General features: G+C 36.4%; 1 protein-coding gene across 5 annotated transcripts in view; it reads right to left on the bottom strand.

The window, feature by feature from the left end:
- Positions 1 to 23426, bottom strand: part of HERC2 (HECT and RLD domain containing E3 ubiquitin protein ligase 2) — a 101326-nt gene that overhangs the window by 62735 nt on the left and 15165 nt on the right. For 3 of the 5 annotated variants that reach the window (XR_013774880.1, XM_079310993.1, XM_079310994.1), the window contains exons 4-17: positions 19748 to 19885; positions 11666 to 11885; positions 9893 to 9993; positions 8985 to 9141; positions 8112 to 8222; positions 7621 to 7792; positions 6868 to 7041; positions 6105 to 6293; positions 5346 to 5497; positions 4417 to 4574; positions 3862 to 3975; positions 2206 to 2457; positions 1112 to 1305; positions 389 to 589 (exon numbers count right to left, since the gene is read on the bottom strand). Coding sequence is in view for 4 of the 5 variants with exons in the window: in XM_079310993.1 (XP_079167119.1) it covers positions 389 to 589; positions 1112 to 1305; positions 2206 to 2457; positions 3862 to 3975; positions 4417 to 4574; positions 5346 to 5497; positions 6105 to 6293; positions 6868 to 7041; positions 7621 to 7792; positions 8112 to 8222; positions 8985 to 9141; positions 9893 to 9993; positions 11666 to 11885; positions 19748 to 19885 (2333 nt within the window). In the remaining variant the exon portion in view is untranslated. The remainder of the gene's footprint in view (positions 1 to 388; positions 590 to 1111; positions 1306 to 2205; positions 2458 to 3861; positions 3976 to 4416; positions 4575 to 5345; positions 5498 to 6104; positions 6294 to 6867; positions 7042 to 7620; positions 7793 to 8111; positions 8223 to 8984; positions 9142 to 9892; positions 9994 to 11665; positions 11886 to 19747; positions 19886 to 23426) is intronic. The other 2 variants (XM_079310995.1, XM_079310996.1) reach the window with 1 other exon arrangement.

Genomic DNA, 23426 nt, shown 5'->3' with positions numbered 1-23426 from the left:
AAACTAAACTGTTTCTGCATCACTACATTATGTTAGAAAAAATAGCTCATTTTCAGTGACTGCCAGATACCCATTGAAGAGGTCATTCACTTTTAAAAATGCTATTTAAAATTCATTGAAATGTTCGAAATCCAAGTATACAAGGCTTAATCCATTTAGATATTGTTTTTATAGTTCATTCTTAATGAAACCCAGAAGCTGTCAAGAACAAAAAACAACCACTAGATGCCAAATTTCAAGGAGTATAAAATGATAGTGCAGTTATTTCACTTTTTTACATCAGTGGAAGTGTTTTAAGGCACATTAAAGGTTATAGTTTTCATCCAAGAAATTTAGTGAAAACATTCAGCTCACTGACTGCCCCCAAAGTGTATTAAATTAAAGGTACCTGAAGTCTTAGAAGATTTAATGTTGCCACAGCCATACACTCCTTTTCCTGAGGAGGGGGCCAATCAGAGGATCCATCCATTCCCTCAGTCACTTGTCTCAGTAATAGATCCAGCTGCTCAAATGTCATGGGGCAAACATCCACCACAAAAGGTACCCGCAAGCCTATTGACCACTCTGAACATGATGACCAAGCAAAACTCTATAAATGGAAACAATACACAAAGTTCCACAGTTAGTTATTTTCTAAATATGACACTGACTACTGATAGGAGTGTAAAGCTAAATCTGCTTTCAAACAGTAATAGATGATGTGCAAATAATACCAGCACTGTCAAAGAGAATGCTCCACTTGCATCCTTGGAAATGTACATAAACCCATACAAATCCAGAACTCTCTCATCACATTTTCCAATGTGCTGTCACACCCAGATATCTCACTATTTCTGTGACAGGAAACATTCTGCTGACAACTTCTCAATTGCTATATCACATACAACAAAACAGGTAAATAGCTACTTCTCAGAACACCCAACAGAGAGAAAGCTGATCATCCCTTTTTGGCAGAACAACTGCACAAGATTTGTTTTTTCCAAAGCCTGGATTTACTCAGAATAAGGAAGAATACAAGAAGTCATTCAAGCACATAGTGAAGGATCAGGATTAGAATACAGAACTAACCTCAGTGGGAGGTAAAACCAAATAACTCAAAAATAAAACCTACCTGAGCAGGTCCACAAGCAATTCCAACGATATGCTTTGTGTCTAAGCCTGGGAGAGCTGCAGGCTCCGGTTTAGTGATACGCAAAGTATCGAAATGCTGACACTGGTCATTGCTCCCCCAGCTGTGCACCTCACTATCTTCAGTCAGTGCCAAACAATGGGTAGATCCAGCTGCCACATCTATCACTTTCTTTCCTGGTAGGACAGTTAAGATATTGAAAATATAACTTAACTTAGATATTACAATCAATGACAGAAAAATAGCAGAGGTAATGAAAACTACGCTAATTACAACCATGCTTAACATGGAACATATTATGGTTGTCAAGAGTCTCATTTCTGCTTCAGTAGTAGATAGGAAGACTACAGCAAAGCATAAACCAAGAGACAGTTAAGTGCAGAAGCTTATAAGTTTTGAAAAAATCTACTTTGTGTCTCTTTTACTTAGAAACTTTTTTGGCAAAGAGTTATTTAAACATCTCCCTGTCTATGATGAGAGACCGCAAAGTTGTTCTCATCTGCATCATTCAACATCTATGAATAACAATTTAAAGGAAAGACAGAGCATTAAAAAAGTTCTCATCTTTCCCTCATGTTTCTCACAAATGAAAGAAACTGTTTACACTCTATTACAAACAAGTCAAAAGTCAAACATAGCTTTAATGACATTATTTGTAGCCTGTTATTTTTATTTATTCCATTCACTTGCCTTAATCTAAGCTTATAATTATAAAGTTTTTTTTTATTTGCATGACAGTGCAAACATACTTGCTATAAACAACCATTTCTGTGAACCCAATAAAAGAAAAGCAGTAAGAATAAAGAGAACACAAAGCATGCAGCATTTAAAGTAGTCATAACATATTATTTTTAAGTCTGCTAAAGTCTTGTAGGTGTAAATACAGAAGTGATGAGAAATGCACATTATCACGTTTTTCAATGCTATTGGCATAAAATATGACAGAGTACATAGTATCATCACTCAAAGTAGAGTTCATTTGTGTTGGTTAAAAAGCTCCAGCAACAGAAAGAGCGCTGGAATATTTCCAACTCTTTAATAATAACCTTAACTCTTTCAATAACCTTACTAATTACCTTTCAAGCCTTCCAACAGTTTGGGATATCGAACATGCTCTTCTGTCCCATGTCCAAGTCTCTGATTGTCACCTTTCCCCCAGGTGTAGACCTGGCCATCTTTGGTTAAAGCAATAGAGAACTGACTCCCACAGCGTACTTTCACAATGTCCAGATCTTGAAGCTTTTCTATCAGCTTGGGAGTTTTGCAACCATCACTGCCTCCTCTTCCCAGTTTTCCATAGTCTCCATCACCCCAAGACCAAACCTGACCTTTAAATCAGGAGAAAGAAAACAAAAAAAGATTGTACTGCTTTTTCATGTTACCAAGTCATATGTTTTAACAAGTACTTAAAAATCCAAGATTCTATAACAAGCATAAATTTTAAATTGTATTTTAAGAAAAGCAGCTCCAAATTGATTTCTAATACTTTGCGACAATAAGAAAGAACAGTATTTGAAAAGTTTTCAAGTTGAAAAAACTAAACATAGAAAGTGCAACATATAACATGCACTGAAAAATCTATCAGTGTACGGAAAGTCCTTCTTAAAAATGCATGAAGCATAGGATTTACTGTAAATCAAGAAAGTTAAAAATTGCTTTATTTTCTTTTTATAAGAACTTACAAAATGTTTTCCACATCAAATGGCCAGATTGTCTGTTAAACCTATTTTTATTTTCAGTTTATATCATTCAAGCATTTCTCTAAATGAAATGGCCATGTTTATCATGTTCTTTTGAAATACACAACTAACTCTTAGTCCTGATGTAAAAGCTTAGAAAAAGCCAAGTCATTCTGCATCTGCAGTAAATAAAATTATGATTCAAGAATGGTAAACCCATGCATGGCCAAAATTAAAGTCCCATTTTCCATTCTGATGTATTTGTGTTCCCTACTTGCATAATCAGAGTCCCTAAGGTACTCTGATAAAACAACAGGAGCATGCTAGGCAGAGACCAAATAGAGAGAAAAATTGATAAAATCTGGGTTTTCATTTCCTGTATGAGTATTCATACATGAGTATTCATACTGTATTTCAGTTTTTAAAAAATGCCCATCTTATTAACCAACTATATTTCAAAGGAAAAACTAGCTTCAAAGAACTCTCTGCTTTCTAAGAGATGACTTTGGGGCTTGACCTCACAATGAAACACAGATTTCAAATTTGTCTCATCCCAGGCACCTTGGTCAGGGATGTTGGAAAGATGAACTTCCATGCAGCTTCTCTTTGATACTTCCAAGGGGTTAACAGAGACAGCTCTCCTACTCTAAATTCTGGCTCTTGTGACAATGAGATATTTGCACTTAAATAGTAACAAATAAAATTTAGACACATGCACGTGTATGCATTATTTTATAGGTCCATTATACATTTACATGAAATACACTAAATCATGAAATACACATCATATTTACTGGAAATATACAGCATAACTCAATATATTTACATATTCATAAGGAACATGCTGCATATCTACACATGGAAATACCTCTGCAACATTATATACAAAATGCATAAACGTACACATTTATTTCCCCAGAAGGAATTTCAGCTTCAAATTCTTACAGAATTCAAACTGCTATAAATAAGCACATCTGCAATATAAATATCTTCAGAGTAAAAGGAAGGCCAGGCAGCCATACTTAAAACTTCAAGTTTTGTTTTGCTACTAACCATTTTCAGTAACTGCAAGAGTCTGAGCATCTCCACTCCCACACGACACATCAATAACTTTGAGTCCTTTCAGCCCCGTGACCAGCATTGGGATGGTCTGATCTTCACTGGAACCTTCAAAACAAAGTGATTCTGTGAGAACAAAAACTCAGAAGGCCTGACAGGTTATTTTGTTTGGTTTTTTTGCTTCTTTGCTTTTGGATGTTGCGTTGTGTGGGTGTAGGGCAGCTTTGTTTAGTTTTGTTTTCAGATTTGAGTATCATGACTAAGCTCCTGTAGTGTTTCTGAGATAGCCAACAAGGATTTAACCCATGAAATAGTCTAAGCTTCACAAGGAAAGGAACAGAGAACATTGCAGATTTTTCTTCTCCATCCAACTGCTGATTTCCAGATAACTCAGGGAATAAAACGGGTTTGAGACAATCCCTCCCACAATAATTTCAATTCACATGAAGTCACATAAGGTGCTCAAATCAGCTTTAGGTGGGATGAAAGATCATTTGTGACAGGCACCAAATTCTTCAACAACTTATTTGATGGTATAAACTAACTCACCATGACCAAGCCTGCCATAGTTTCCTCGTCCCCATGTGTACAGCTCTCCCTCAGCAGTAATGGCTGCACTGTAGGTGCTTCCACATGCAATATGAACAACATGTTTCCCAGCCTGCTTCCCAGACAAAGCAGATATCATCTTGGGTTCCTCCAGAGGCCTATTTAAAGAGAAGGTGACATATTTCACAAAAGGTGATTTGACGAGTAGTTGATAAAAGGTGTGACATACTCATCAGAATTACTGCAATTCTACCTGCAAGCCTTATTATTAGTCTGAAGTAACAAAATATAAATAGAGCTAGAAGCCAAAATTAAGTTCAAATTGTTCAGCAATATACAAACCACTGAAGGGATATCTAACAACTGCAACTTTTGTTTCTAATTGAGTTAATGCAAATTTTTTAAAAAATGTTTGTCTATTGTTAAAAATATTACCTTCAATTACTGTATCTGAACAATTAATTTCATGACACTGATAACCCTTTTTCTTGCTTTAGAGGGAATTCTGCACTGGGGGAAGACACCTAAAATCTCTAAACTGTATTGATGTACACCCTCATACAATATTGTTGTAGGAGACTGCTGTCACACAAAAGCAGGAGAGTTATGCTCAGGAAAAATGGAATAACATGCAAAACCCTGCTTCAACATGTTTGCCAGAATTTCAGAGAAAATGTGCTCTGGATTCATAAAACCATTAATAAAAGGTCTAATAAAACTGCTCACCACTACACCCTCCACCCAGAAGTATTTCAGAAAGTAGCACTAATAGAGAAGTGGGAATATTCTAGAAAGAAAATATGCAAGTTCTGTTCAGTAACAGAGCCAAATGTCAAATGCTGAACATGGTTTATATACACAACAAAATAATCTTTACTATTAATTCAGAACACTTGCAAATAAATGTTATGATTATTTTTCATACATACACTGTATCCCCATGACCTAGTCTTCCACCATCTCCACAACCCCAAGAGAAAACTTCACCATTTGCTGACAAAGCCAGATAGTGGTGCCCATCTGAATGTGCTGCTATCTTCACAATATTTCTGGAAGCCAGACTCTGCACTAGCTGTGGTCCCTGTAAACCAAACAAAAGCAATATTCTTACAAAGTCTGCTGACATTTTCCATCACATAACTAGGTACAGTTTTCTTACTTCCAGTTTTAACAAAACTTTGCTCTCAAATTAATGAGATGAAGGCATGAAGGAAAAAAAATGGTCAAATATGACAAAAAGCAATGCTTTGAAGTTAGTTGTTCCCATTTTTACAGGTCTTCATTACATATGAAAACGATGTTTAATTTAACATTACAGGCTACCTTAGTGACAAAGGCTTCTATTTACAGTATATTTTTGTTTGAGAATCTACACAGCTTGGGCACAGCTATATCAATAAAGTGAAATCCATTTCATATCTGCCAATTTCTGAAGTTACCAAGCCCAGCATATCAATAAAAGCAAATATCACTGTATCCAATACCTCTAGCCTGGCAGAAATTACAGAACCCGTATGCTTTTCAGCAAATCAACCCAAGAGACAAACACCACTATTTCTGAAAGTTCAAATACAACACTACAGAATGCTCACAAAAATCCATCTACGCTCCTAAGAAACTGCAAATATTTACAAGAGGAAACAAAGTAATACAGAACAAATTTTTAAAAGCACATAAAAAACTCTCACCAGAGTATCGCTGTTGTATGCTTGAGTATAAACTCTTCCATTTCTAGATAATATCAGAAAACGTTTCTCTGCACAAGCAACCTGCACAACACCAAGGTTGGCCAGTCCTTCACACTGAATTGGACCACTCACATTAGCATAGTATTTCCAACCTATTAATCCCCAAGCAATGACCTCTTGCAGTGATCCCTAGGAAATAAAATTCCATAAGTACAAATTTTGTATTACACAGCTTATTTTTTAAACCTTTACATGCCAAATATGTTCAAATCTGAGACCATCATTCTTTCCAATACTCAATAAAACCAACTAATAAGAATATACAAAAAAGACTTACATTCATCACATTCAGTTCAGTCTGGTACTAAATGAGCAATAAATATCTATGGTAAGAGATTCAGAAATTTTTCAGGCTAGAAAGTTTGGTATTTACTTTGTTCTTTTATTTTTTCAGTATGTCAGATCCCCAATATTTATAAAGTCTGGTCTTAAGAATCTACTCTGAGAAACACAAGGAACAGTTCAAAATATGGCAGAATTAGCCACAGTGTGATAAGACAGAATGGTTCATAAACCCTCTAAGGTTCACTGAAAAGGGACAGATGTAATAAAAGTTACCCAAGTAAGACCAATTTTGGAACTCAAGGTTATGTTGTGAAAATCAGAATTTGAAGAATCTTAGGAGCTGTTTTCCTTGCATTCTGAAATGCAGTTATGCTTTTAGGAAAAACATCTTCCTGTACTTGATATTGCAGACAATTACCTTGTGAGATGTAGGAGAGCTGCACTGTGGAGGCATACACGGGGTGGCAAGGCGGTCTAAATGGGCCATGATCACCACAGCTGTTTGTCTCAGATCAATCGCCAGCTCATTGTCCTGGGGCAAAGTCAGATACCTCAGAAAACTTTCATTTGGACTTAGAGGGTAAGTCAGGAGCTAGAAAAAAGAGCAGTCAGAAAAACATTCAAGGTATATCTATGAGACTACACATACAGATGCACAATAAAGTTTAGACAAGATGACTATCTGCACAAGTGTAAGAGGAAATTAACTCTGCACATCTTTTTTTTACATTAGAGAAAAATTCGAAACATGAATGTTGACAAAATAGTCAGATTGTGTATATAATAGAAAGTTACAAGCATAATAAAATTGATTTATTACATTTTATCAACCTTAGTAATATTCACTAAGAGTCATAGTTCAATTAATTTTAAACACAAAATAAAAACAATCCAAACATGAAAAAAGCTACTTAGCCACATCTAAATTCATTATCACATGAGTATTAACTATGAAACACAATGCTTAACCTCTAATAATGCTGTGACATTCTTCCCCCACCTCAAGAAACTCAAATGCTCACATGAAAACCAAACGACCATGGTGTATATACATCCTCTACAGAAAGCACCACCACCAATTTTGTTTGGTTAATTTTATGATTATTTTAGCTAGGCAAATGAGATTTGATTCCAACATAATGTCTCTTTTAAACAATCCAAGAATACGTACCTGAATCTCTTCCTCAGTATTGGGCATGTCTTTATTACATATTATACTCTGAAATCTTTGCAGCAAAGGTAGAAGGGGTGCACTTGTTCCCTGTGCAGATCGCTCATTATCTGTTTCCCTCGTTCCATTATCCCAAAGTTGAAGCAGCAACATAACTGCAGATAACATTTGGCTGAAAGAGGGAATCAACATTTTCTCTTAATAAGCATCCCTAAAACCACTGGGTTAGGTTATCTATACACTTAAATCTCTACATTTTTAAGTTTAACAAAATCAGATGCCAGGGCTTTCTGTTTCAAACAGATTATCAAAATATTAAAAATGGATTTTGCAACCTAGATAGTATTAGATCTTAATAACCCCTACCTTACTGAAAAGGTGCATACACTTTGAGCCACAATTATAATATTAAACCCAAATCCATGAAGACTGAAGACTGTCAGCCCATTCCAGCAGTAATGGTTAAAAATCAGAGTGCTCGTGCTTCTCACCTTAGTGTACCCCTCTGCACTGCCAGTTCAAGCAATATGGCAAGTGCCAAGTGCTGGTCTTGCAAAGGAATGTTTCCTGGCCCTTTGGTACTGGGAGCTCCATGCACATCTCTATTTAGAAGTCAAACAACATTCATTAACAAATAGGACATAGTACACAATTGCTTACCAAAAGCATCTACAGCATCCCAAGAACCACTAAACTTACAGAAAAATATCAACGGGGTGATGAAAGCAGCTGAGAAGAAAAGCCCACATATTCCAAACTAGACCTAGTTTTAGAGAGACAGCTAGGCTTTGAAAATGTCCCAAGCTTCACCATCTATCTACAGCTCTATTAAACATGCTAAGAACATTAAAAACATTTTTCACAGGTGAAATTCAAATATGTTTTATGATTTTCACCTTAACGATGTAGTTCCAGTACTGAAAAGACATTTCTAGTAACTACTGTGAAAAGATAACTTGAAGCCTAGTTAACAGGGAAAAGTCCAACATGAGTGTATTTCCCCTCATGCAAAAAAAAATCTGTGTTATTTTACTATTTTTGAAGGCCATAATTAGGAGTACACATATATAGTATTACCAAAGTATTCTTTTGTGGATATATTTACATTAATAAAACAATTCTTTTGCTAAGTCTTCATGCAGTGATTCAGAATATCCCAATTCAGATTCTTCTTAAGCAGTTAAAATCATTAAACCATATTTAAAGTGCATCATTTCAATAGTTCATTAATTTTTTGCTTGCTTGTAAAACAACACTAGAAAAAGAAGGAAATCTTTCAAATTTTCTATAAATCACTATGTTTATACCACCAGCTTCTGAAAGATGCAAGCTTGCCATGTAACAGCTCGAAAGAAGAAACTTACCCAGTCACAACAGACCTTAGGAATTTAGTAGCTCTTTCTACCACTTCCAGCCACACAGAAGATACAGTCCCTTCATCAAAAAGGGATGCCTCTGGTAGAGCTCGCAGTGCATCAAGTGATTCCTGTAACAATTCACTGCACAAGTCTGCATCTTCACCTAAGGAACACAGCAAAAGCAGTTACATTCCCACCTTTACAGAAGTCAGAGAAATTGTTGTGCACAATAATTTGTGGAGTTTTTTTCAACACAAGACATAAGTTACGCCCTGCAGACAAATTTCTCAGTTTTCAGATGGATATTTGACTGCAAGATGATGAAGAAATCTTCCAAAAAAATACATAAAATTTAGAGAGGTGAAAATCCAAACCAGCTCATTTCACTATGCAGCCACTGAGAAAAGAGCAGAACTAGGGCTGGCTGGAATAAGCTCACACCTGCCATTTGACCAGACAGTCCAGACTGATACAGGCAAGTTTAGTGGCATAGGGGACAATTCTGCCAACCTCCACGATTTGACAATAGCTGACAAGTACACACACTAAACACAAGCTTCACACTCCAAGCTTTTTCTAATCTGCTACTACCATATAATAATACAGTGGCTTGACCTTGCCTGAAGAATTAATCTAACTCTTCTGAAATCTAGCACGAAATATACATGCTTTTCAAGAAATCCCAACATACCTTCCTCAGCATAAAATATCCCAGAAAAACCCAACACTGATACTGGCTTGGGTGGCTTTGATCAGTAACAACATTGTTGGGCATAGCATCACATAAGCAAAATTATGCAAATCTATCATTCATAAATTTATAGTTCTATGCCAATATTTAACACACACACACTTTAATGAGTCACCTGGCTTCAAATGAAATGTGCATGCAATATGTTCAAGATTAGACCTACCTGATCTCCAGGCTCTACGAAGGAAAGCAAATGCAAATGAAAGTGCTGCTCGGGATCCAACACGTGCAAGTCCTTCCACACCTTTGCCTACAGGCCTTGAGCTAAATAAAATTATGTATTAATAGTTTCAGTAAATTTGTATTGCAATAATATATATTTCTGTTGTGATTATTTTGTATAACATACATTCAATGATTTTACGATTTTGCCATGTGCATGCATATACGATTAAACAATTATTTGCAAAGAATCGTAGCTGTGACTTGAGAAACAAGATGAACAACATCAAAATGTCAGCAACCAAAATTCAACTTCAACCACTTCAAAGAAACAATTCAATGTCCAATATCAAAAAGCTTCACAGAGAAGAATATAAACCAGACAAGAACAATGGACTGTCATAAAACATGCTATAGTTACTCAAAGTGAAATTATGATGCTTTACTCAAAATACACAAATATAAGGTACTTCATGTAATAGTTATTTACTTGGGAAGTCTCTATTTTTAGTTAGCTTGGACTGCATAAACTAAGCAAACTTTTTAATATCAATCTTTAATTATTGATAATTCCAGCCATTTGGTCATTATTTCTCTTTCTACTCAAGTGTCAATGCTAAAAATCTCTCTTTGCAGTTGCTGTACTTGTGTAAGGAAGAGAGAGATAGCTTTAAATTTTGGTAATATCCACTGGACTAATTTCATTTACGTTAACTTCTCTTCTCATACAGACAATCAAATTTAAGCAAGCTCCCCTTTGTAGTCAGTAACTAGCAATTCCCCACCACTTGCAACACTGAACCACCAAGTCTAGTTTGCTCTGTTGTGAGATTACAATGAAAGTGAACAACTCAGGACTTCCTTCAAGAAGTCATACTTTCATTTTTAGCAATCTGGTAACTTAAACATATCAGTGCTCTTTTTAATCAGAACAGAAAAAAATTTTAAGAGGACAGTCTATTCAGGGAAAGATATCCTTGTCACAACTCCAATCCCATAATAACTAGTTGTGATATCTACTTACATTCTTTTTTCATATCTGAATATAGAGACAATCTAACAAAAATTTCCCTAGCCAAATTACTTGTTTTGTCAGACAGATACTGAACCCTTTCTTTAATACCTTATCTGATAGATTTTTCTATTTTTATATCTGAAAGTAATCAGATGATTCCTTAGTCAGTTACTTCCCTTGAAATAGTTGCATATAAAATGCATAATTACATAATTTCTCACTCAAACTAAGGAAAACTATGCTCAGCTTTTTTGTATTAAATAGTTGCATAAAAAAATGCACAATTACATAATTTCTCATCCAAACTAAGGTTCTATATTCTGCTTTTATGTATTTGTACTTTTAAATTTATGTGCTTTAACTGAGCAACTATTGACAAAAATATATTAATGTTATTCAAACAATGTAATTTCCATCAGCACCATTTATGAAAAAGGCTTCTCTATACTTTCTAGCTGAACAGAACAAAAGAAATACTTCAATAAATCTATACTTATGGCTCAAAGCTGAATATCTACAGCAATGTATTACAATAAAAGCCTACTAGTACAAACAGAGACACTGTAAGAAAGCACCAGGCAAGAAGGAGGATTGATGGCAGGTTAACACTACTTAGTACAGTACAGGCATCTTAAGAAGTAAGAAGTTTTTTAACCATTAATGTTTCACAAGGAGGAATAAATCACATTAAGCCCTCACAGTTGATAACCTTTCCATGGTTTTTCTAATGGATTAACTTGTTCATGCATGTGTTACTACCTTTTCTTATCCACAGCAGGCAGAGGAACACTACTGCTTTTCCACTTGACTTTGACATTTTCCTGAAGAACTGCTCTGTTCAAAGCAATGAAATATCGTTCCAGGATAACCAGCCTCTGCTTTAGCCTCATAGCTGACAGAGCTGTTGTTGCAGTTTGTGTGGCCAGAGTTTGCTGCTCCTTTACCAGTACATGAAGACATTCCTTCAATTCATTCACGTCTGAGAAACAGAGAGATACCATTTTATGAACACTCATCTTTATTTTTCTTAATACTATATATAACAAAGACAAATTGAAAACTGTAAATTGACCAGCAGTCTGAACCCACAAACTCCCCATTTCTATATTTAATGCATACAGTATGACATAAATACAACCATATTTAAAACAGGTGTTTAGACAAAGGCTATCATCAAAACTGGTTTTGTCTAAACATATCTAAATCTTTATATTTCATGTTTGAAATTAAAATGTCACAGGAAATATCTATGCTTTTCAAAAAAACAAGTTAGACAACAAATTCTTATCATCACCCAAGCTCAGACTTCTCTTAAGTGCAGGCAAGTCCCTTGCAAGTCCCTTGCAAGTCCCCACAAGAATTTGTTTTCATTTTGCACTGATATGTATATATTTCTCAGAAGTCATAAAACTGCTCTCAGAAGCTCTGGAACCACTGCCAAGAGCTGCTATGCTTCTGAAACAATTAATGTCAGAAATTTAAGATGCTTTCAAGTACTATTAGCAAATAAAAGACCTGCCTTATGTACCAATGCTAGAATATTAATTCTCCTTTCTCCTCACTACAGCAAGTATGCCACAGCCCAAAGTCCTATTAATCTAATGGATGGTAACAACTACAGTGTCAAAAAATCATGACAAGAAAACACTCCAAAACAAAAATTTGGAAGCTGTATTTTTATATACTCTGTAGCTTTAATTTCTAAGACAAGCATCAACAATGTACATTCCTAAATGGGTTCTTTTCTGTCCCTTCATTAACAGTCTGATCACTGAGCCACACCACTCTGCTTTGCACTGCATTACTATACTTGTCCCCAAGCCAACCACATTTGTTGCCTGGCAGCTACACAGAAGTATCTTTGTTTTAAATGACACCTGACTAAGGGGTATGGAAAAACAACCATATGTCTGCATATATGTAACAACAGCTTGTGAGAAGATGGACGTACTTCAAAATAATTATAAAAAAATCAACCCTAAAACTTGAAAAATCAACATATTTTTTGGAGCAAGTGCCTCTGAACTATAGACATTTAGACACATGATGGTAGTCTCTATGGTTGAAGGTTTTATCTGAGGAAGCATAAAACTTCTTTTGCATCTGCAGCTGTAAAAAGTATTTCAAAGTTTTGTTCCTCATCTTTGTGTACCCAGGAAAGAATTCAAGCAGTCCTCTCTGTCGCTGGATCACATTGCAGTCACTTATGGTTTGCTGTCAGCCATAACCCCCAGCCTGTTTTCAACATTGCTACTCACATTTCACCATTTCATAATGTGTTACATTCCTTTCCCTAGGCAATTCACATCTTTCCACCTGACTATGAGGGACTTATTTTTCAACAAGAAAGAACAGATCAAAAAATATTCCTTGCAGTCAAGACCTCTCAGATGAAACTGATGGCAGCAATTATACATCCTGACTCAAAACAGCAAGAAATGTGACAAAACCAACATGAAATTAAACAAAAAGCCACACCATGCTTAATTTTAGCTCTACAAAATTTCCCAAACAACTGTGTAGCACAGAGCAAAAACACATACAAAAAAAACTAACCAAGCAACCAACCAAACAAACAAAAAAAAAACACCTAGCAGAGAACCACAACAGTTTATAGTCAATACTGACATTCCAGTTCCATGATCCATCTAAGCAAACTATTCAAAGACATAAAAATCAGGACTTTTTTCCTCCCTTCCTGAACACTAAAGTTCTATCATCCTCTAAATCCCACCAGGCTACAACACCAAAGTACAAAATGACCATGCTCTCTTCTTCAAGATACCAAGACACTTTGCTTAACACTGTTTGCTTTGATAAATAATTTTATCATGCAGATTCAGCTTCCGAATTATGGTCTCATATCTACAGAGGTAAAGAAATAGTCAATAAGCACAGATAAGGCACTTCAACACTTATGTTTGGGGAAAAGATTATGTTTGGTGCCACAGAAAACAAGCACTGAGTGATAGATTCAGCAGTCTGTCAAGTAATACAGAGGAACAGCATTCATCCTTTATTCCTTCCTGGCAAGTTACCTAATTGTGGAAACTCTCTAAAATTGTTTCTAGGAGTTGAAGACTTAGGTGAAAAAGCCCTTTGTTTCAAAACAACACACTTATGCAAAATCCATCATGGACTACCAGAAAGAAACACTTAGGAGAAGCAGAGACCACCCACTCACCAATCCTTCAGCAATTACTACAGAAGGAACTTTCCCTGAAAGTCTGAAACTGCACATCTTTCAAACCACTTTCATTCAGCCACAATGACATCCAGGTGTTACATAAATTAAGAAAGATACATTTTTTTGTCAGCAGAATAGCCTTGTTAAGGTTTAGGGTTTGACAGATTTTCTCAAACCTAGCAGGAGGTTAAGAAAGCTAGAGGAGAAGGCTGTGCCTTAACAATTAAAAATGGCTACAATTTAAAAAAGGCTTCCTACCAAAATTAAACAATTCTGCTTGTAAATATTTTATATAAACTTCCTCAGCATTTCAAGAAAGCAAAACAAAGTTCATATGCAAAGTGTAGAAATGGCTGGAATAGGAAATAGTATCCTTGTAACCCAGACATCTAAAAACTGAACCAAGGACTGTCTTGTTTTATTAAAAGTAGTACTACTTTTAAGTGACATATATCTGTACTTTTCCTCACTTTAAACCTTATCTTATTCCGTAAGTAAATTTATCTTTACAATAAATTCAGTTAATATTTCAAAAGGTTTAAATACATCTGGGAATCAACACAGTGAAACTCATTTCTATAAACTGATGAACTAAACAGTCTAATGAGAGAATAGCTTATTAATAGTAACGATTCAAATTTCATGTGAGAAGGTTACAGGGAACTCTTTAAACAAAACTGTTCATATGTCACTACACTAGGATGTTAACCATCCTTTGCAACACTATGCTTTGCTAGTTATTCTGTAAAGGGTGGAGACACATTATTTACCTATTCTGCACCTGCACTGTAGGAGTTGGAATCATACCACACCAGTTTAAATTCTCAAACCACCATTAGCAAAATACTTATTAACTGGCAGCTACAGTCAGGTATGTTGCTGGCTGCAGTACAGATAGGCAAGGGTTTTACCCTCTTCTGTTAAAATTTATCACATCTCCCCATCCCCTCAGCAAACAACAAAACTACGTATCTATACTTCTTAATTCCTCCTTCCAAAAGTTCTCTGCATTAGAAGGAAAAACACTGGAATTGTCTAACCCAGCCTATTTGACAGAACAGTGTTAAGAAGTGACATTATTCAGATATTTGAGCAGAATGGGACAAAACAACCAGGTGAAGACAGAAGCTTCTAAAACCATCTCAGCCACAGACAGAACACCAACCTGACAGCCTAAGACAGGTAGCCTGTCCAAAGGCAGTTTGCTCCTATTTTAGCAGCACAAAGAAATAAACTACCATGCTTTGTGGTTCCTTAACTCTCATTTCATTAGCTCTTCTAGGGAATACCTCATGCTTCTCACAGATAAGTTAGGCACCTTAAAAATGCCAGTAACAGACTCAAGCAAGGTTGACTCACAAACTTTAGTAATAGCAAATATAGATGTTACAGTGTGGAGAGATTTCAATGTGGAAACACATTTCAAGCAGAATTTGGCATGAATCTACTGTTATAATGAGTACACATTCCTGTCACCAGCAGAACTAATGTGCTCTAATTTGCTAGAGAATTTCATATTTTGTCTTCTCTTTCCCCTTCCTCTACACACTATTTCCACTGGACAAAGAGGAGATAAAGGATGCAGTTGGTTTGGCTTCTAACAACCCTTCAGAACTCTAGAATGAGCAAATTCAAAAGTTAGAGGGGAAGAACAAAAATGCTATCACATACACATAATTTCCTTCAGAAACAAAACCAAAATAGGCTTTCCATGTTATTTTATATCAACAAAGAATGTTATGCCAAAAGGGCATTTAGCTTTTAGCTTTCTGCTCCCGTGCTCAAAAGATGAACAACATCAGACTTCACCTTAGCAGTATTCAGCAGGAGAAATAGTGATCAACTAGCTGCATGTGCATCAGAAAGCATCTCATTTTGTGGCTGGGTGCAGGACAGTGAAGCATCTGGAGGGCAAGCCTTATGAGAAGCAGCTGAGAACACTTGGTTTGTTCAGCCTGGAGGAGATTGTGGGGAGACTTCATTGTGATCTTCAACATCTTTGTTAAGAGACTTGGAGGGGCAAGCACCCATCCTTCACTCTTGTGACCAGTGACATGATTCAAGGATATGGCATAAAGTTGAGTCAGGGGAGGTTGAAGTTGGATATCAGGAAAATGTTTTTCACTCAGTGTGATTAGGCATTGCACTTCCTCAGAGCAATGGTCAGAGCACTCAAATCAGCTTATTTGAGTGCAAGAAGTGTTTGGACAATGATCTCAGACACATGGTGTGACTACTGGACTCAGTGATCCTTGTAGGTCCCTTCCAACTCAGCATATTCTATGATTCTGTAACTTTCAAAGCCTTAGATCATGAGCAAAACTTGCATAAATTGATGTTCTAATCTCATGCACAGAACAAAACAGCAAGAATTTAAATTCCTGTCTGTGTGTAAAAATACACATTAACACATACATATACATCCTTAGGGGCATAAAAAGCAACCAAACACATTTGGAGCTGGACAAGAAGTTTCAAGCTGGGGTAGAGGGAACATGATGGGATGATGATGCAAAGGCAAAAAGTGTAAAAGAAAATACAAAGGGACAAAGGAGCACCAAGACATGTAAAACCGGAGTGGGGGGGGAGGAGGTGTCAAATTTCATCCTTTGACTCAGCATTTTGAAATCTAAATTTGAAAGTATGAATCAAGAAATTTGATAAAGTCAAAAATACCCCAATAAAGAAGGCTAGCAGAAGGTTTTTTTCAATGCCATGACTACTTTTTAATTACTTTTGTACACAATGTAAATTTAGATTTAGTCATATAACTAAAAGCCCATTACAGAACAGAAGTTCTGCCTGCCTCCTCTCACAACACAAATGCAGGAATACAAGTGCACTTGGTAAGGACAGGTATCTCAACAAGCTCACTGAAGTCACATGGTTAAAATTAACCTTGCCTCTTAAGTAGTGCCTATAAAGCATTTCTTGGTGCAATCAGCTCTACTAAAATTATCAGAAAAATAAGATGCAACACTGTCTGTGAACAGCTTGATTCAAGCATATTATGACTAAGAAAAAGAAGCCCAAGAAGATAAAATGCTGCTCTATTTTCTGTAGGCTTTGAACAGCCACTTCAAAGAGTTTCCTTCCCCCCCCCATACCTAGGGCTGAACACCCAAACCTCAGATCATGTAAGATGTTAAAACCTAAATATCTTCAGAAAAGAAAACTGATGAAAGTAGTAAGTAAATTAGAATTTTAGGAAGAATCAGAGGAACTGCTTTATGAGTGTACTCAACCTGGTATGAGCACAGTAGGCAGAAGGCATTTTAAGGGAACATTCACATAAAAAATGAATAGTTTAACAGTGGTATCATGAAAGAGCTGAATATGAAATGGAAAAACATTAAGATGCAAAAGAGTAAGAAAAAAAAAACAAATAATGACCTACATATGTATTTATTACTATTTTATGTATTCTCACAGTACTTGGAATAGTAGTACCCTTACCAAAATTTTAAATACAAAAGATAGAAAAGAACTATGATATCTTTGCCCTGTTCTGACAGCACAGTGATCTCAGCATAAATGAGACCTAGAGAAAGAATTTTGCTTCTCTGAATTTGTGCCAGGATGACAAAACAAGCTTGGAGATGAGGGGCACATGAAGTACTCTTTCTCTACACATTTAATGAGCAGGTTTTTCTCTGTGCTCTCACCATCTCTCAGCCCTCATGGGGGAGGGGTGTCACAGGGCCCACTGACCTAGATTAGCCTGCTGAAGTTCAAGATCCTCCACACTTGGCAAAATAAGATTGTATTACAGCACTTCTAAAGCATACAGTGTCTAATATCTAGTTACTATTTTCATAATGTAAGGCTATAAATCATTAAACTCAGTAGAAATACTTCAGTGTGTTGACCTGAAACACAAACTTCAAATGCTTCTTCAGTTCTTTTTATACCATATCTTCAAATCTCCATCTCTGAATTATACCTTACATGTAAAGGAATATAAACCATAAATGCAGGCATAGTAAGTCTTTAATTCTTACTTGATCAGCAATGATACATTTAAGAAACAATTCTGCTTTTTGCAAGTTTCTTCATGGTTTTGACAAGAAAATATTTAAAAGTTTCTTTTTTGAAGGATAACAGAAGAAATGCATAAAACAGTTTTCTTTTTATGAAACACTAAATAAACCACAAATGTGTTCATATCACTGTTCAAGGATTTTTGTCACAGCTAGGTGATACAAACTTCAAGCACAAATGGTAACAGAGACTAAGGAATACATATTTATTTCTGACAAATTATGAAGTCTCCACACATTTCTAGAATAAGAATCTATACATGTGGCAATAAGCTGTACTATATATAAGCACTAAAACTAGACAGAAAGCTATTTCTTTCTGAAAACTTCCAACATATATAATTTTTATTCTAAAAAACTATTTTTTTTCAATTTTTTAAAAAATAATTGGAGGGTGAGCTTAAAGGCCAAGTCTTGTCCCAAACACTTTGGTCAGATGGAAGAAATTTGGTAAGATTTTTGACATTTAGATTACCATTCTGTAAAATTTACAGCAACATACATTAAATAAGAATATAAAACATAAATAATGTGACCTTCAGCTCACATCTCTCCAGCACATTAAATTGTCACTCCCTTTTCCACTGTAGTGGCAATTCTTATAATTCCTGATATACTGCAAGATTCTGTCCAGCTAGCAGAGTGACAGCAAATCCATCTGTTCTGCTGCCCTTAAGGAAAGGGAGCAAGAGGCTGGCACAGAGCAGAGGACAGCAGACTGGCAGCTGACCTGTGGCTCAACAAAAACAAGTATCTCCCCCAGCTAACACAGCTACACAGATGCAGATTCTGGCACTGAAGAGATAATACTTTTCCCAGGGATCTTCAAGTGCTTCTGGGTGAGGGGAAAGGACAAGTGGCACAACAGATGTCTCTGAAGTTTGTACATGCCAACATCTGAATCAGGCAACATCATGTACTAGGAACTGTAAAATAAACTACTGAACTGAGGCTTCTTCTGATCTGCTATTTTTAAACACGGACAATTTTAGACAATGAACTGCTGCCCTACAGTAACAAATAAAACTTTATCTGGCTTCAGTATCAAAAGTAGTATTTTATAGACCCCTACATGAAGATGTGAACATACAAACTATTTTTTCCACTGCCACCACAGGTGCAATTACTGTCAGCAAAGGTCAGGAAAATCAGTTAACTAAACTAACCATTTCAACCTTCCTCCCATGATTCACACAAACCTATCTACCAGACCATGAAACCAAAGAGAAAAATCACCTATTAAACCATTATTTCTGCAGAAAATTCAGGCTTTAGAAACTGAGCAATTTCTTTATAATGTTTGCAACCGAAAAGAAATATTCTGAAGACATTGGAACTTTTCACTGGGTAACTTCATTTATTCCAAGTCAGTCTATCATGCCTTCAAGCAGCCTGAAGGGGCAAACTGACTCCTCAAGTAAAGAGTCTAATTAAAACTGAAATTAAATACAGCAAATGTTTAATTTCAATCACAGTTAACCAACTTATTTCACTAGCCTAACAGATGCATCTATCAGCAAGTCTATTTGATACAAATACTTAGTGATGCTCCACAAGTAGTGATCAATATAGAATATGTAAAGTCAGTGACAATGACCAAAACAGCTGCAATACCTGGTTGTTTACCCCACACCCAGCTCTCAACAATCGATTTGGCCCTGTAAGTGGGCAGAGGAGTCTCTTCTTCATCTTTCTTTTCTTTGTCGTTTTGCTCTTCTTTCTTTGATGCAGTTTGGCATTCAGTGCTATCATCTAAAGAAAACAAAAGGGAGGGGGGAAAAAAAAAAGACCTTAGTTAAGTTATCTCCAGTTCAGGTTGGAATTCAGGTCTAGGTTAGAAATGGAAAGGTGAAATCCCCACCCCCAGCTTACAGAAATATTGTCTATCATTAAGAGAACACAGGGAGGGAAATAGTATTTTACCATGTTAACTGTCACAGGTGCTGGGTCTCATGTTACATTTCATAAGACAGTGACCTTACAATCCAGAAATCACCTCTGTAACCTCCTCAGGAGGATGAGCATTTAATCTAGATTCAATCATTTAAGAATTGCAAAGGATTTGTCATACACAGTACTGCAAAGGAGGCACTCAGACTGTGCTCCCAATTATCCATATTGCTGTAGTATTTACTTGGTTTTATATTCCATTTCCAACAAAATAAGAAAAGACAGCAATAGCCTTAATTTCAAAATCAAGGAGAGTTATATATTGACATTTACACTAATTTTATGCAGAAGTATGTCAACATCTGTAAAGCATCTAGCATCTTAGTAATTACTAGCAAGTAATGAAAATAATACAACCATTTTCTGCCCAAGCAACAAAACAGCATGTGCAATCCTTTTGAGACTTTCACAAAGTCAGAACACAGACATTAGTCACTTATCTCTGTAATCAAAGACTGCCTGAAAATCTCAATTTTCTAAACACAGTAGAACTGACAGCTGAAAGTTTCTCTTCATTGATATTGGGACTATGAATTTCCATATCCACACCTCCAGCTGCTTCAATGCATAAGACTGCCTTGCAATTGAAGGACACAGGGCCAACTACCTTCCTCACTCTGACCTTCTTTCCAAACCATACCACTGAAAATTTCTCAAGTCCAGCATTTACAATTTGTCCATTAAGAGTTTAGTTCCAGCCTTTTTTTACCTGGCTCCTCAAATTCACCAGTCCTTCAATCCTATGTGCCAATGTAGTCCAGAGACACCCTCCCTAAATGTCCCAGCCACAACATGACAGATAAGCACTAATATTTTGTCTTCTTTCCCCTCTCACTCCACACACCCCACCAAAAAAATGCATTTGTACCAGCATAAATCAGAAGAAAATAATAAGCAAGAGGTTTACATCAGTAGCAGACATGGAATATCTGACTGCAGCCTGCATCACACTCAGAGTGAGATCAAAGGCTCTCATTACCTCAGAATGTAAAAAATACATCTATCACAATGTACAAAAATATTCAACTATTCTTTCCATCTGGCCTAACAGAAAATTAATGCTTAATCTGGTTGGAACTGGATCTGTGATTGCCTCTTTGTTTTTTTAACTGCAGACAATAAAACCTCTCAAAGCTTTTTCAGGGAGCCTTAATTATACAAATTTTAAATTAAAGCACTGTTTCCTAACCTACAACTGGCACTAGTGCTCAGGAGATGGAAGATGAAGATTGAAGGGCAGGAAAAAAGAAAAGGAGGCATAATTTCAGTATCCATGATAGAGGTGAGACTGTAGGCTAAGGAAGACATAGCAAAGCCACTTGAGAACAGGGAAATGCAATTTGGATTTACCTGTTGTAAGTGGCAAACAGAGAATATAACTGTGTTCCTCAAACACTGAGGAACAGTTTGTGAGTCACCAGTTTGATAACAATGCCCAAAATGTGATTCAATCCAGCTGTTCATTTTCAAAGGCACAAGCAAATAACATTAGAAGTACAGATCCCATTACAGACCAAGGACCCTGTTCAGCCCCAGTGGTTCAGAATATTTCCAGAGTAACACCATAATCTCACTGTTTCTCCACTCACCCACATGTCTAGAGACACACTTTGCAGGGTCTGGAATTTTAGCTAGTGGGTAGAAGGGTGCTGTGCCAAGACAGCTCTGCAGGCAGCTGTAGGAGAACTTGTTAAGCTTTTTAACAGATCCTTGGCAAAGGATGACAACCAAGGGCTACAAACTTAGTCATTTTATCAAACTCCTCACTGTAAATAGAGAAGATTCCAAGCCAGGTGGGAACTCAAGCTTTGTACGGAATAAAAACAACTCTGGAATGTAAATCCACAGGAGGATTTTTTTTTTAATTGTCTCTATGAACCAAGAAGAGGAGCATTGAGAGAAAAAGTGGGAAGGAAATTAGCTAAGAATCATGTTAAGAGACCATGTCAAATTGTTCCATAAAGACAGTTCCCTAATCTTGCAAGGAAGAAAAAAAAAAAAAAAAAAAAAAAAAAAAAAAAAAAAAAAAAAAAAAAAAAGAAAAAAAGAAACAAAACCACACTTGCCACATAACAGACCAAGCTAGTATCAGTCTAGATCAAAAGCAGCAACACAGACATCATAATTATGGAAGTTCTGTTACGCTTAATGAAAGATTTTTAAACAGGAAGATCCAAAAATTTTTCAGAAAGAGGGGCAGGGAGGAGAAAAATCTTGAGCGAAGCCTGAACAGACCAAAGTAACAAGCAATAAGACAGTTTTCAAAACAATGCATGCAAAAATACAGTGCAGTGTGTCAGCATAATTTAACTTAATTTTGTGAATATTGCGGTGGGGGAAACAACTGCACAACCTCTGCCTGAAAGATCTCTTTATTTAGTTTACAGCCTTATGCCTCTACACTGACACAGGCAGGCACAATCAGCAGTCAAAACTAAGTAACTGAAGTAACCATCCTCAAGTAGAAATTAGCTCCCAAATCAAAACACAACAGCTCATCATGTGTGCACTATCTTGCACAGTCACAGCCTAACTGGTATAAACAGAGGATAAAAAGGAAGCACTAAAAATGGAACTTGCATTTCATAATCAATGAAGAAAACACCTGACGCTGCAGAGTCACCTCCAGCACCTGTTATAGAATGGTCTTGTGCTGCCCTGAAATGCCAATGAACTCATGTAGTTGTGAATCCCCCCATAGAGGGAGAAAGCCTGCAACAGTTTCCCTACAGATGTTGCCACTGACAGGGCAGAAAGTCACACAGTGTGCTTTAGACAAGGCCTGCATCATATAACCACCCTAAAACCAGTATGTGGCAGTCCCAGACACAGGAAATATTTCAGCTGCAATATATTTTCGGACAAAAAACCTTCTATTTATAAACCATATTTATACAGCCTCCTAGACTAGGTGATAAGATTCTGATCTCCTAACCCTAATCATAAATAAAGTTTCTTTTCTTCCCTGGCATATTACTTTTTTTTTTTTTTTTTAATGCATTAAATTATTTTTTGAGCAATAGAGCATTGTAAACTTCTGAAGACAAACTGTCCAACAGAGTGACTAGAGACTTCCCCATCCTGCAGAGAGGATATCACAATCCACAGCTGAGCACCAAATTCTTGATACACTGGGTTCAGCCCACAGCTAGGTCAGGGGAAGCAGAAAGTAGCACTTCTCACTTTTATAAGTTCTCCCTTATACAAAAAAGCAGGCTCAAAGCAGGAGCCAGCCTACATCCCTGCACACTATACAGCTTGATTTATAGCGTGGTCTGAACAGCAGCCACCATAACCAATTCCCACATACTGGTATTCTCATCATAAATATTTTGTTTCTGCC

This window comes from Erithacus rubecula, assembly GCF_903797595.1.
Source record: "Erithacus rubecula genome assembly, chromosome: 1".
Taxonomy (NCBI): domain Eukaryota; kingdom Metazoa; phylum Chordata; class Aves; order Passeriformes; family Muscicapidae; genus Erithacus; species Erithacus rubecula.
This window is presented reverse-complemented; position numbering and strand designations above follow the sequence as displayed.